The 14,568-nt window shown below is 47.2% G+C and overlaps 1 protein-coding gene across 16 annotated transcripts in view; it reads left to right on the top strand.

Moving 5' to 3' along the window:
* Positions 1-14,568, top strand: part of KMT2D (lysine methyltransferase 2D) — a 107,206-nt gene that overhangs the window by 22,967 nt on the left and 69,671 nt on the right. For all 16 annotated transcript variants that reach the window (XM_083727289.1, XM_083727281.1, XM_083727290.1 and 13 more), the window contains 8 exons: positions 1,287-1,396; positions 4,865-5,027; positions 6,651-6,816; positions 6,942-7,056; positions 9,512-9,660; positions 10,333-10,517; positions 11,660-11,791; positions 13,488-14,374. In XM_083727289.1, the coding sequence (XP_083583415.1) occupies positions 1,287-1,396; positions 4,865-5,027; positions 6,651-6,816; positions 6,942-7,056; positions 9,512-9,660; positions 10,333-10,517; positions 11,660-11,791; positions 13,488-14,374 (1,907 nt within the window). The remainder of the gene's footprint in view (positions 1-1,286; positions 1,397-4,864; positions 5,028-6,650; positions 6,817-6,941; positions 7,057-9,511; positions 9,661-10,332; positions 10,518-11,659; positions 11,792-13,487; positions 14,375-14,568) is intronic.

Below are 14,568 nucleotides of genomic sequence, written 5' to 3' on the forward strand. Positions count from 1 at the left end.
TAGGGTTTGCAGACTTGAATCTTTTGTTTTTCTTTTTGTACTGGTGTGGTAAGAATTTACTTCTGCAGCACCGTGTTCATTACCCAGGTGAGGGAACGCACCACAGAACCAAGGAAATAAAATGGGTCCAGCACCTGGGAGGGACTGCGTGTTTATTGAAGCTGTTGCAATAGGACAGCCTTGCCAACCAGCTGTTCATGAATGCTTGCACACAAATGCATGCACACGCAGGAACACAAACTGGGTACCTTGCCAACCCGAGATGCCATGCATTTATTAAAGCTATTGCAGTAGGACAGCCTTGCCAACCTGAGATGCACACATGCACACAGATACACAAAACCAGGGACCTAGTAGTGACTTGAGAGCATACACTTAGACTTAAAGAGCAGATTAACTCCTGGAGCTAAGCACACATGCTTAGATGTTAGATATAGCTGCCGAGACCATATAGCACTGGTCTTGAAACTCCTACATTGGCTCCCAGTACGTTTCCGGGCACAATTCAAAGTGTTGGTGCTGACCTTTAAAGCTCTAAATGTCCACAGCCCAGTATACCTGAAGGAACATCTCCACCCCCATCGTTCTGCCCGGACACTGAGGTCCAGCTCTGAGGGCCTTCGGGCGGTTCCCTCCCTGCGAGAAGTGAGGTTACAGGGGACCAGGCAGAGGGCCTTCTCTGTAGTGGTGCCCACCCTGTGGAACACCCTCCCATCAGATGTCCAGAAAATAAACAACTATCTGACTTCTAGAAGACATCTGAATGCAGCCCTGTTTAGGGGTGTTTTTAAGGATTGATGTTCTGTTGAGTTTTTAATATTCTGTTGGGAGCCACTCAAAGTGTCTGGGGAAACCCAGCCAGACGGGCGGGAAACAAACAAACAAATACCTTTACTACTACTATACTATTATTACTACTACTACTATTACAGTATTGGCCCGAATATAATCCGCACCTGAATATAAGCTGCACCTTTCAAATTCAAGGGGGCGGGGAGAAAAAAAGACAATACCCGAATATAAACCACTCACGTAAAAATTCCACAGGCAGTCATACCTGTTCTGTTTCAGCAGCGATATCGTAAAAGCCAATTTTTGTAAGGTCGCAAATTTAAGCTGCACTTTAACTTTTCATGGTCGGAATTTTTTGGGGGAAATGAGGCTTATATTCAAGCCAGTACGGTGTTGTTGTTATTAATCCTAATTCCCCAGGCTCCTGAGTGTGTGCCTGTGATGAGATTTGCTTTGCTGTCCTGTTGACTGTTTTCCTCTTCCTGTTTATGCAGGTCACTTCTGGGCTCATCACTGGTGCGTGGTGTGGTCGGCCGGAGACTTGCGTTCGGAAGGGTCATGGTTGAGCCTCGTGAACAAAGCTGTCATCTCAGGGATTGCACAGGTTTGTCGGGGCTCAGCTGTATTGGGAGGGCTAGCTCTTGTGTGGGGTGGGCCAGGAATATATGGGGTGCGCTAGGACAGTCCTCCCAGAGCAACGTCCTAGGCAAAGCTCTAGGAACCGCTTTCCTCACGGAGCACAGAATACACCCTTAAGAGATACTATAATCCTCTGAAGGGATGCGGGTGGTGCTGTGGTCTAAACCGCTGAGCCTCTTGGGCTTGCCAATCAGAAGGTCAGCGGTTTGAATCCCTGTGATGGGGTGAGCTCCTGTCCCAGCTCCTGCCAACCTAGCAGTTCAAAAGCAGACCAGTGCAAGTAGATAAATAGGTACCACTGTGGCAGGAAGATAAATTGTGTTTCTGTGTGCTCTGGCTTCCATCACAGTGTCCTGTTGCACCAGAAGCGGTTTAGTCATGCTGGCCACATGACCCAGAAAGCTGTCTGTGGACAAACACTGGCTCCCTCGGCCTGAAAGCGAGATGAATGCCGCAACCCCATATTCGCCTTTAACTGGACTGAACCGTCCAGGGATCCTTTACCTTTACCTACCTTATAATCTTACATTGCAGGGGATTGGACTGGATGACCCTCAGGGTCCCTTCCAACTCTGCAATTCTATGATTCTTTTGAAATACATTTCCTCACCCTCAAGTTACATCCTGATGCAGTCCTTAAATATGTTGGGAATTAGTAACCTGTGGGGTTTCCCCTCCCGTTGTCTGGGGAAAGGACCAGAGACAAATTCTTCGTGCCCTAATTCCTGCTGCAGCAGATCCTGTTGAAGGAGCAGAATAGCACCCTGGTCATAAGAAACGGCTGCCACATGCCTGGAATTTCTTGGACGTAGCCAGGATTCGGTTGTCATAAACAGCATCCGGGCAGAAATGGCTGAGATGTACGGGAAAATCCAGATGTAGGGCAATCCATGTCGGGAGTGTCGATTTTGGTGAATTTCCTTAAAAATAGCTCCAAAACTACATTTTAAAAAAAGAGATTTTTGCAGAAAAAGCTCAACGTCTTTTTTGTCAGGGTTTTTACTTTTTGAAATATGACAACCCTAGCATAAGAGAAGTTAAACTGTAATAGCCATATTTGCTAGAATGGTTGCGACTTGAGAGTGAATACAGTGGTACCTCGGGTTACATACACTTCAGGTTACAGACTCTGCTAACCCAGAAATAGTACCTCGGGTTAAGAACTTTGCTTCAGGATGAGAACAGAAATCGTGCTCCTGCGGCGTGGCAGCAGTGGGAGGCCCCATTAACTAAAGTGGCGCTTCAGGTTAAGAACAGTTTCAGGTTAAGAACGGACCTCCGGAATTAATTAAGTTCTTAACCCAAGGTACCACTGCACTGGAATCCAGTGATTAAAACGCAAAGTTTCATTCAACATGTAGCTACCAAGTGGACACTCCTCAACCCTCAAGTATACTTTCGCGTGAGGACCAGAGAATTGCACAAAGCCTCTCACCCCTTTTCACCCTCTGACCAACGGAGCACAAACATGCCAAACCTTCCTCCTTTTTTTCTCCCGGAAAACACTCCTGAATCCCGGCTGTGTTGCATTGCATTCACACTAGGTTGGCGAATCCAACTTTCTCCCAGTTTGTGGCTTTCGTTTCATTAGCAGAAGCTTGAGATTTTTTGTTTTTAAGTGTTATTCCCCAAAGCCCTTGCCGGTCCCCCCCCCTTTCTTTTTTGCAGCGACTGAGGACCTGGAAGGGAAGCTCTGGGAACAATAAAGAGCTCAGGAATGCTTTCAGGATAATTAGGCTGTGTGTATACACCGGGGCTGGCAGACTTCAGCCTCGCGGGATCCACTTTGTTTTTTTACTAGAACCCCCAAAACCCACCAGACCCAAGCCTGGTACAAAAGGCATGTACTTAGAATTAAAGAGGATGAGCCTAGGGATTTGGTTATAGTAGCAGAACTGAAGGAAGCTTTCAGTTCTCCTGCGTATTCCCACCTTTCTCCATTTCATCAGTATAATTTAATGTGGGTGGTATTTTGTTATTAAACGAGTTGAAAATCCTTGCCGGCCTACTGGAAATCAACCAGAGATCTGCCATTAGATCCCTGTCCACTTCCTGTCCACTCCTGCTCTACAGCCTCTTTAGGTTTGCCTTGGACCAGGCTAGAGATCTGACAGCTGGACAAGAAGTTTGTGTTTAAATGAGTTGATGCGACTGGGTACCAGCCCTGCACAAAAGTGAATTCCAGTTTTGGAAACTGCTGTGCAGCGCAGGTGAAGGTCGGGTGGGTGCTCAGAAGCGTCCAGGTCCCACAGGCAATTTGCCAGAGTGAATTAAGCAGGTCTCTCGATCTTAAGGGACGCGGGTGGCGCTGTGGGTTAAACCACAGAGCCTAGGACTTGCCGATCAGAAGGTTGGCGGTTCGAATCCCCGTGACGGGGTGAGCTCCCGTTGCTCAGTCCCTGCTCCTGCCAACCTAGCAGTTCAAAAGCACACCAGTGCAAGTAGATAAATAGGTACTGCTCCGGTGGGAAGGTAAACAGCATTTCCGTGCGCTGCTCTGGTTCGCCAGAAGCGGCTTAGTCATGCTGGCCACATGACCCAGAAGCTGTATGCCAGCTCCCTTGGCCAATAAAGCGAGATGAGCGCCGCAACCCCAGAGTCGGCCATGACTGGACCTAATGGTCAGGGGTCCCTTTACCTTTACCTCGATCTTAAAGGTGGCTGTTCCTCAGCCATAGTCTGAACAATGAGTGGTTCCTGTCTTTGGTGGCAGCTGTATCTCAGCTCTGGGTGTTCTGACCTATCTAAGGCTCCCATTCTCTGCAGGAAGAGAAGTTCTCCCCACCCCCTCTTTCTGAACCTGTGTTTATTTTATATCCTTTATCAGAAAATTTAAAAAGTACAAAAGTACAAGTGCATAGAGTAAGATGAGATGCAGAGAAGAAGAAACAAGAATTAGTACCCATATAGAAAACAAAACAACAACACCAAAAAAAAAAAGAAAAAAAGATATGGCCTGGCTTTCAATTTGAACTTAGCCTGATCTTTTATTCCCCTTCCTTCCCTCCCCCTCCCCTTTTTATGAAGATTACCCGCTCTGGATCCCACAGGTAATTCTCTCCTGGTCTCCCCGCTGGCCCAAATAGGACTAATTTAGCCAGCTAGCCCTGGTGATCCTCTAATGTTCATTGGATGGATTTCCCCCCAAATTGATTTTTGAATTCTGAATTTATTGTTATCCATGTTTTATACTGTATTTTATTCTGTGGTTTTTTTTTGTTGCATTAATTAAGTGTTTTAAATTTGTTGTTAGGCACCCTGAGCCCGGTTTTCTGAACCGGGAAGGGCGGAGTATAAATAAAAAATTATTTAATTATTATATTTATTACGAAAAGGGGGAAGGGGATGTTATTGTAGTTAACCAGGCCTTATTAGGGTATTTATGAAAAATGAACCTCTTTTTGAACCCGCGACGTCGTCTTCTTCCTTCCAGAAATGTGAACACTGTAAGAGACGGGGTGCTACCATTCCGTGCCATGCAGAGGGGTGCCAGCGCCACTATCACTTCCCCTGCGCGGCGACTAGTGGCTGCTTCCAGTCTATGAAGAGCTTGAAGCTGCTCTGTCCTGAGCACCTGGACCAGGCAGTACAGATGGGTAAGTGTTGGCGGTGTGGCTTTCTGGAATGGGAGCCTTTTCTATCCCAGTGATTCTGTGAGCAGCATGGTACTTAAACAGAAGTGTGTGGTTTTTTGTTTTTGCTTTTTAAAATGCTTCATTGAAATTAGAGAAAAGTAACATTTAACAAAATTACCCATAGAAACATTGTATCATGTTCTTCTTAAGATTCCCATGACTTCCAGTCAGTTTTCCCCCTTCCTCCCTCCCCTGTAACCCCTCCCCCCAAAAAATTGTTCTCTCTTCAAATATTTAACCATGTGCACAGATTATTCATTCTAATTTGGACGCTTGGGTTGGCTTCCCCCTGTGCTATCTAATTCCTATAACTTGTCCATTTATTCAAAAAAAAAAAAACCTGACATTTGTTTTCCCATGTATCTTCCGTCATTACCTGTTCAAATATATCAGATTGTATATATTCAAAAACATAGTCATTCCGTTTTTCCATTGTCCATTTATCCTTTTCTTTCCATCCTGTTGCAATAACGAGCATACCAGCTAAGATCATCATTTTATACCAATCCTGCTCTTTTCTTTGTATTTAACCATTCCCCAGTATTCCTGAGATAAGCATTTCTCTATTGACTTCTATCTCAACCTGAAATACATCGGAAATAACCTTTATAATCTTTTGCCAATATTCCTTTACACAAATACACTCCCACCACGTATGTTCATATACCCCTAACTCTTGACCGCACTTAAACAGAAGTGATCTTTAGCAGGTAGAGCAGCTGGGGCCTGGAACCTGGGATTCTGAGCGGTTATCTCTGGATTTGCAGGGTCAAGAAAAGGGAGGCCCGTGTGTGTGTTTGTGTGTGTGTGTTTCTCAAATGTAGCTTTCTCTCCAGCTGTCGTTGGACTACAACTCCCATCATCCCTAGCTGCAGCGAGGCTCCTCACAGGGTCTCTGCCATGGGAGCATATTCACACAATGCTTTTCCAGCTGCACTGGCTCCCGGTGGAGTACAGGGTCTGATTTAAGGTGCTGGTTTTGACCTTTAAGCCCTTCACGGCCTCGTACCTACGGGACTGCCTCTTCTGGTATGCCCCACGGAGAGCCTCAAGGTCCATAACTAGCAACACCCTAGAGGTCCCAGGCCCTAAGGAAGTCAGATTAGCCTCAACCAGAGGCAGGGCCTTCTCAACACTGGCTCCAGCCTGGTGGAACGCTCTGCCTCATGAGACCAGGGCCTGTAAGACAGAGTAGTTCCACCTGACATTTGGCTTGGAGCCAATTTGATTCCCTCCCCCTCTTTCTTTTTCCTCTTTCCTTTCTCCTCCTGTGATGAGGCTGCTTTTTAATATTTTATTGTTTCAATATTTTAATGTTGTATTTTAATCTTGTTTTTAGGTTTTATTCATTATTATTGCTTGTTAGCCGCCTTGAGCCCAGCCTTGCCTGGGGAGGGCGGGGTATAAATAAAAATTATTATTATTAGCTAACAGGTCAGGGATGATGGGAGTTGTAGTCCAACAACTGGGACCTAAATTTGAGAAAAACAGTGTTGTTTGTGTTTGCTGCTGCTGGACTCTGGGCCAATGAGGGAGATGGTTTGGTGGATTTCGTCCCAGAGTGCCCTTCTTCCCTCCTTACAGAGGACTCTCGCTGCATGGTGTGTGACGCCCCCGGGGAGTTGCGCGACCTACTCTTCTGCACTAGCTGTGGCCTGCACTACCACGGCGCATGCTTGGAGATCACGGTGACGCCACGCAAGCGCTCGGGCTGGCAATGTCACGAATGCAAAGTTTGCCAAACCTGCAGGTGAGTGTGAAAAAGCCCCTCGGAGGCGGGGATGGGAGGGGGGGACCCCTGTTGAGCACCCCAGAAAGGCCTGTTGCCAGGGATGCCTCGATTCACTGGTCGCCTGTGGCATCTCTCCTTTGCAGGCTGTCTGGGGAGGACAGCAGGATGCTCGTGTGTGAAGCTTGCGAGAAATGCTACCACACCTATTGCTTGAAGCCAGCCATCGAGAGCCTTCCCACCGACTCCTGGAAGTGCAAAGTAAGTCCCTGCGCACGAGTCTGAGCTGAAAAACCAAAAACTCAGTGTTGAGGTAATTCAAGTTGCCCTTTGCAAAGAGAGTGAGTTCTGCAATCTCTTCAGTATTAAGGAAATGGGCCTATACAGTGGTACCTTGGGTTACATACGCTTCAGGTTGCATACGCTTCAGGTTACAGACTCTGCTAACCCAAAAATAGTACCTCGGGTTAAGAACTTTGTTTCAGGATGAGAACAGAAATCGTGCTCTGGCGGCGCGGCAGCAGCAGGAGGCCCCATTAGCTAAAGTGGTTCTTCAGGTTAAGAACAGTTTCAAGTTAAGAACAGACCTCAAGAACAAATACAGTTCTTAACCTGAGGTGCCACTGTATTTGCTTTACAGTCAAATCTCATGTTACGTTTGCTTCATGTTTCGTTTTTTCAGGTTGTGTCCTGCGGCGACCCGGAAGTACTGGAAAGGGTTATTTCCGGGTTTTGCTGCTTGCGCATGCGCAGTAGCCCTAAATTGCGCTTTGCGCATGCACACAAGCCCTAAATCACGCTGCGCACCTGCGCAGATACGGCGCTTCAGATTGCGGGCTTTTCATGTTGCGAATAGGCCTCTGGAACGGATCCCGTTCGCAACCAGAGGTACCACTGTACTCTGTTTCCAACAGACATGGGGTGAGGGGAAGTTGCCAACTGAAGGCCAGTTGAAATGCTATTCGGCCTCCCCTGTGTTTCTGAGGCATCCATTACCTAGGGACTTGCCTTTTTCCTTTTAAAAAATGATGGCATGTTTTCATGGCGGTAGATTCTGTACTGAGCCGACGCTTGGAACAGAATGCCCATAGCCCTGCCCGCCCGCAAGGAATCCTCCACCACTTGCTTTCACATAGCGATACAGTGGTACCTCGGGTTACATACGCTTCAGGTTACATAAACTTCAGGTTACAGACTCCGCTAATCCAGAAATATTACCTCGGGTTAAGAACTTTGCTTCAGGATGAGAACAGAAATCGTGCAGCAGCGGGAGGCCCCATTAGCTAAAGTGGTGCTTCAGGTTAAGAACTGTTTCAGGTTAACAACAGACCTTCGGAACGAATTAAATACTTAATCCGAGGTACCTTGTACAGTGGTACCTTGTTTCTTGAACTTAATCCATTCCGGGAGTCAGTTTGACTCCCGAAACTGTTCGAAAACCAAGGCGTGGCTTCCAGTTGTCTGCAGGAGCTTCCTGCACTCAAGCGGAAGCTGCGTGGGACATTCAGCTTCCAAAAATCATTCGCAAACTGGAACACCTCCGGGTTTGCAGCATTCGAGAGCTGATTTGTTAGGGAGCCAAGCCATTCGAGTACAGTGGTACCTCGGGTTACATACGCTTCAGGTAACAGACTCCGCTAACCCAGAAATAGTGCTTCAGGTTAAGAACTTTACCTCAGGAAGAGAACAGAAATTGTGTTCTGGCGGCGCGGCGGCAGCAGGAGGCCCCATTAGCTAAAGTGGTGCTTAAGGTTAAAAACAGTTTCAGGTTAAGAACGGACCTCCAGAACAAATTAAGTACTTAACCCGAGGTACCACTGTACCAAGGTACCACTGTATTCTGGAAGAAGTCGAATGCCAGCCTTGGGCATTTCTTTCCCCATTTCTTCTTCTGTGTTCCTCTCTAGTTATGGCAGCCACAATTCAACATTAGCCTTCAGAGAACTAAACAAAACCTTGGTGATTTTCTCTGAACTAACCTAATATTTTTTATACCGCTGTGACCAAGTCCAGGGCCTCTTAGTTTCTATGAATTGTTAGCATTCAACACATACAAACAAAACAAAAACAATTGCTAACAGTACAACCCTAAGTAGATTTGCTCAGGTACTAGTCCCACAGTGTTCAGTGTTCAATGTTTAAGGTTGCAGGCAAAATTTGGAAGCTGGTTGATAATAACTTCAGGTTACTCGTTACCCCAGAGACGGCTCACCTGTGGCCCTGCAGATGTTTAGGATTCCAGCTCCTATCAGACTTAGGCAGTCTGCTCAGGGATGATGAGCATTGTATTCCATTAACATCTGGAGGTGCACAGCTTAACAACCCCTGATTTATCTGCTTTAAACCCATATCATGCTCTGGTAAGGCTATGAGGAGACTGGCAGCACCCCATTCCTGCTTTTAAAATAACCACAGTTATTCAGTCGCGTCTGAAAAGGACAAACCGTGGTTAACGTTAACCATGATTGATTGAAACGAGCTAGGATCAAACCATCTGGCATCACAGATTGTAGTTTCAACTAACCACAGTTACTGTAGCGGTAAACTCTGGTTATTTCAAACCACCCAGCCCTGCGTCTCACCCCCGCCCTTTCCAGCTTTTCCAGTTTAGTGTCTGCAGTCTTGGGGCAAGCAGGTAAGATTTTGGCAGTGTCGGAAAGGCCCTCGGCTTCCTTTCCCCTCTCCTGAGTGCCCATCTCTCTTCCTCTTCCTCCAGAGCTGCCGTGTTTGTTCTGACTGTGGCTTCCGCCCTTCTGCCCTGGATCCCAGCAGCCAGTGGTACGAGAACTACTCTCTCTGTGAAGGATGTCAAGAGCAACGTCGCAAGAGCGCAAGTAGCACGGAGGCCGTACAGCACAGCCAGGAGTGAGTAGCTTAGGTTGGGGAAATAATAATGGGTGTCCCAGCTCACAGTGTAGGCTGGGGTATCCCCTGAAATCGCTGATGTTAAGCGTGACTGTAGTAGGTAGGTAAAGGTAAAGGGACCCCTGGCTATTAGGTCCAGTCGTGGCCGACTCTGGGGTTGCGGCGTTCATCTCGCTTTACTGGCCAAGGCGTACAGCTTCCGGGTCATGTGGCCAGCATGACTAAGCCGCTTCTGGCGAACCAGAGCAGCGCAGGAAACGCCGTTTACCTTCCCGCCGGAGTGGTACCTACTGATCTACTTGCGCATGACGTGCTTTCGAACTGCTAGGTTGGCAGGAGCAGGGACTGAGCAACGGGAGCTCACCCCGTCGAGGGGATTCGAACCGCCGACCTTCTGATCGGCAAGTCCTAGGCTCTGTGGTTTAACCCACAGCGCCATCCGAGTCCCTCTGACTGTAGTGGGACTCAGTGGTAAATGGGAGGTCTCAGGCTCGCACATTGCCTCTGCCCCAAAACTCATCAGGGGGCCTTGGGGAAGCCACTGCCTCCCACCCCTGCAATTTTCACAATTGCCTACCTCTCAGGGTTGTTGTAGAGATTATTGAACACTTCTTAAATTCTAAGGATAGCAACTTCTGGTCTCAACTGGCCTTTTTCTTTTCAACGAACCAGGCAAACTGCCCCAGCCAGCAGCAGCAGCAGCAGCAGCAGCAGCCTCATCACAGCAGATAAGCCAGTGTCCCCCAAACCACTGGAGGAAGCTTGTGCAGCCAGCAAGGAGCAAGCGGAAAGCAGCTGCTGCAGCAGTTTGCACCAAGAAGAGCAGGTGCCTTTGGGTTGTGATGAGAAACCGACTGGTGAGTTGATCTTTGCTTACACACACACACACACACCCACCCACACCCCCTTGCGTTTTGTTAGAAGATTGTGGGTTTTTGGTTTTGCCAAATGATCAACAGCTGATACTGTCTTAGCAGGGGGAGAAATATATTTTAAACTGTTTTTGTTTTGATTTATTTATGTGTTTAGTTTAATGGGATTGGGTTGGGGTTTATATTATTTGTATACTGTATTGTATTGTGGTGTTTTTTCACTTTTTTGTTTTCTTTCTTTCTTATTTTGCCTTTAAATTTTCTTTTTCTCTTCTTTTTTTGTAACCTTTAAAAGCAATAAATATTATTTTATTTTAAAAAAAGAGAGAGAAATATCTGTGCATACCTTCCATAACTTGTAGCTCAACTTGTGAGCTATCTTGTCCACACTTTTATCATGAACGCCAGTTGCATTTTACAGCTGTTTGCAAGCACCCTAAAACAACAGAGAGTCTTGTGGCAACTTAAAATAGAGTTGGAATCAGGCTTGTGGGAAACAATTTCTTTTTATTAGGACCCTAATAGATATAATCATAATCATAAATATCAACAACAAAATATTTATATGCCACCCATCTGAAAGGGTTGCCCCAGCCACTCTGGGTGGCTCCCAACAAAAATAATAATAAAAACACGATAAAATATCAAACAGTAAAAACTTCCCTAAACAGGGCTGCCTTCAGATGTCTTCTAAAAGTCACATAGTTGCTTATTTCCTTGACATCTAATGGGAGGGCGTTCCACAGGGCGCACGCCACTACCGAGAAGGCCCTCTGCCTGGTTCCCTGTAACCTCACATCTCGCAATAAGCGAACCGCCAAGAGGCCTTCAGAGCTGGATCTCAGCATCCGGACTGGATGATGGGGGTGGAGATGCACCTTCAGCCATCCAGCAGCCAGAGCCTGGTGGAAATGAAGGAATGAGAGAATTCTGAGCCCGGGACTTGGTTTGAGCATCAGAACCGAGCTAGCTGTCGTTTTGCGCACAAATCTGCTCCCAGTTATTGCAAGTGTTCTTAGTTTCTGCAGTGGAACTAAAAGGGGGGGGGGTGAGGGTACGTCACGGAGCGGATTTGAACTTGTTTGCAAGGACCGTTTGAACGAGCTGTCCCCTTGTGTCTTTTCCAGAAGCAGACAAGCCGTTAGAGCTGTCCGATGTTGATCCGGAAGCCCCTGCAGGGCAGGAGCAGATGGAAGTAGAGACGCCATTAGAACCTGAGAAGGCCCCCTCTCCGCCACCCCCTCCCCCAGTGCCACCAGGTGAGCTAAAATAGTGTTGCCGTATTTCAAACAGTGGAAATCCAGACAGAAAAGTTGTTGAGCTATTTATTTTATTTTATTTTTTTTGCAAACTTGTTGAGCTTTGAGGGGTGGGACACAGTTGTTGAACTTCTGTTGGTTTTGCCCTAAGCTGTGCTTTTTGGGCGAAAACACAAAGGAAAATAGAAGCTATTTTTGAGCAAAAATTGGTAAAAAAACTGGCACTGCCGACGTGGATTTTCCTGGACGCTCGTCCGATTTCCACCCGGACACTGTTGCCGATTGCGGTATTCCGGGTTTGTCCAGGAAATACCAGACATATGGCAACCCTAGCTAAAGGGCCATAGCCATAAAGCAGGTTATGTATCAAGTATTGTCTGTATGCGCACACATTCTTCTTGTTGTACCTCAACATTATCTTGTCGAAGTCAGCAGTGTAGATATTGCTGCACCCCACAGTCCAGTTGTACAACATTGAGCCGTGTGTTAGGACTGGTGCATAATTCTTTTTTTTAAAAAAAAATTCAATTTCTTTTAAAATACAATCAGATCAAATCTCACATATCGATTGGCTTCCCATCCATTCTTCCATGGTGTTCCTTTAGTCCCTTATAAAGCTGCCATGTTACTTACATTTTATCCATTATATAGTTACTTCTAAATTATTAAACTACAAATTCTCATCTGGTGCCATAATTCAAATCCTTTTTAACATAACCAAATTGTGGTTTTAATATAACCACGATTAAAAATAATAATAATAATAATAATAATAATAATAATAATAATAATCACAAAATACTTTCATTCTTCAAGAATTATTTTTCTCATTTTGTTCTCTTAATTCTCACAGTTTGTGTAGCTATCTAAACATGTTCATCATCTTCACAAACCAGGGACTTTTTTATCTTTCCATTTTTGCACATCGACTATTCTTGCCATCGCCACAGCGCACATGAACAGATTAAACAGTTCCTCCGAAAGCTCTAGTCCAGTTAATACCTAACAGAAAGGCCTCAGGTTTCTTTGGAATAATCACTTTAAATGTTTTTTTCTAAAAAACTTATTACAGTCATACCTTGGAAGTCGAATGGAAGTCCATTCGACTTCCAAAATGTTCAGAAACCAAAGCACGGCTTCTGATTAGCTGCAGGAATAGTTTGCAAACCGGAACAGTCACTTCCGGGTTTGCGGTGTTTGGGAGCCAAAACATTAGAGAACTAAGCTGTTTGAAAACCAAGGTACGACGGTATAAATCATTTCCCAATAGCCTTTTGCCTTTCTTTTTTTTAAATATATATTTATTAATTTAAAATAAATACATTTATGAAAAAAGATGTACATACAAGTACTGTAAACAAACATACAATCAAACAAACAAACAAACAAACAAACAAATAACAAAAGCAAACAAACCACCACACTATAAGATGTAAGAAGATTAATATAATTATCATCATATGTACTCCTGGTATTGAACACAATTATAAAATTTATAGAAAAGAAATTTAAAACTGACTTCCAATTAATCTCATTCATTAATTTCTAAGGCTAAAGGACTGGTGCACGATTCTGATCTTGTTGGTCTCTGCTTAGGCTGAGGAACGCTGCTTCCCTTTTCCTATGTCTGGGAATGGCTCTTTCCTGCCAAAGGCTTATATGTCTCCCCTCCTGCTCCCTCGCTCTCCCCTTCCAGATCCAGCCTCACCCTCCCACCCCGAGGAGCCCCCGCTCGGTGCCAAAGAGCATCCTGCTTTTGAGTTGCCGCCCGCAGAGCCAGAACCCACAGAGAGCCATACTGAGGCGGCACCCCCAGCCCCGGAAGGGCAGGCCTCTCCAGCAAGCCCTCGGCCTGGCTCACTCAAAGCTGCTTCCCCCCAAGCCGCCGAGGAAGGAGAAGCCCACGAGGAGCCCATGGACACGGGGGTCGAGAGCCTGGCGCTGGACAACCCCGCCGGCGGCCGAGTACAGCCTAGCCAAGAGGACGAAGAGGATGAGGAGGAAGAAGAGGACGAGGAGGCCGGAGGGGCAGCTCCGGCGCCCAAGATGGAGCTGGAGGAGAGATTATCCCCTCCGCTGAGCGAGGCAGAGGCTCCGGACGAGGACGGGCCTGCTGCGTTGGGGCCTGAGCCCCCCGAGGAGAGCCTCGGCTTTGCCCGCGAACCCAAGCGCTCCCCTTCGCCCGTGGAGGCGGAGTTGCTGGGGGGCACCCCGATGGAGGCCTACGGGGCTGGCCACCCGCAGGAGGGAGGGGCGAGCGGGGAGGAGGAGGCCGGGCCGGCGCCCTTGAGGCCCCACCACTTGGTGAAGTCGGATATCGTGAACGAGATCTCGAACCTGAGCCAAGGCGACGCCAGCAGCTTCCCGGGCTCGGAGCTCCAGTTCGCCTCGCCGTACCACGAAGGCGGCGGCTCCATGTCCCTGGAGATGGCCGGCCTGACCTCCACAGATGTCAGCCTCCAGAGGGACGACGGGGCCTCCTTGCCGCCGGGCGAGATGGACGACTCCTTGCCTTTTGACATGAAAGGGGAGTGTGAGAAGGGGCGGCGGCGGAGCTCCCCGGCCCGTTCCCGCGTCAAGCAGGTAACCCGAAGGCCCGTTGTCTCCTTCCTTCCTTCCCCTCTGAGTAGCCCCCCCGTCCCTGTCAGAGGTGGGGAGTACCAGAACAAATGGGCGGCCATGTTGTTTGAATGTTCCCTGGTGTGTGCATCTATGTTCTCCCCTCTCTCTGTCATTTTATTTTTGACCCTCTCTCTCACTCTGTTTCCTTCTGGTCG

This window comes from Podarcis gaigeae (genome assembly GCF_964106915.1).
Source record: "Podarcis gaigeae genome assembly, chromosome: 2".
NCBI classification, from domain to species: Eukaryota; Metazoa; Chordata; class Lepidosauria; order Squamata; family Lacertidae; genus Podarcis; species Podarcis gaigeae.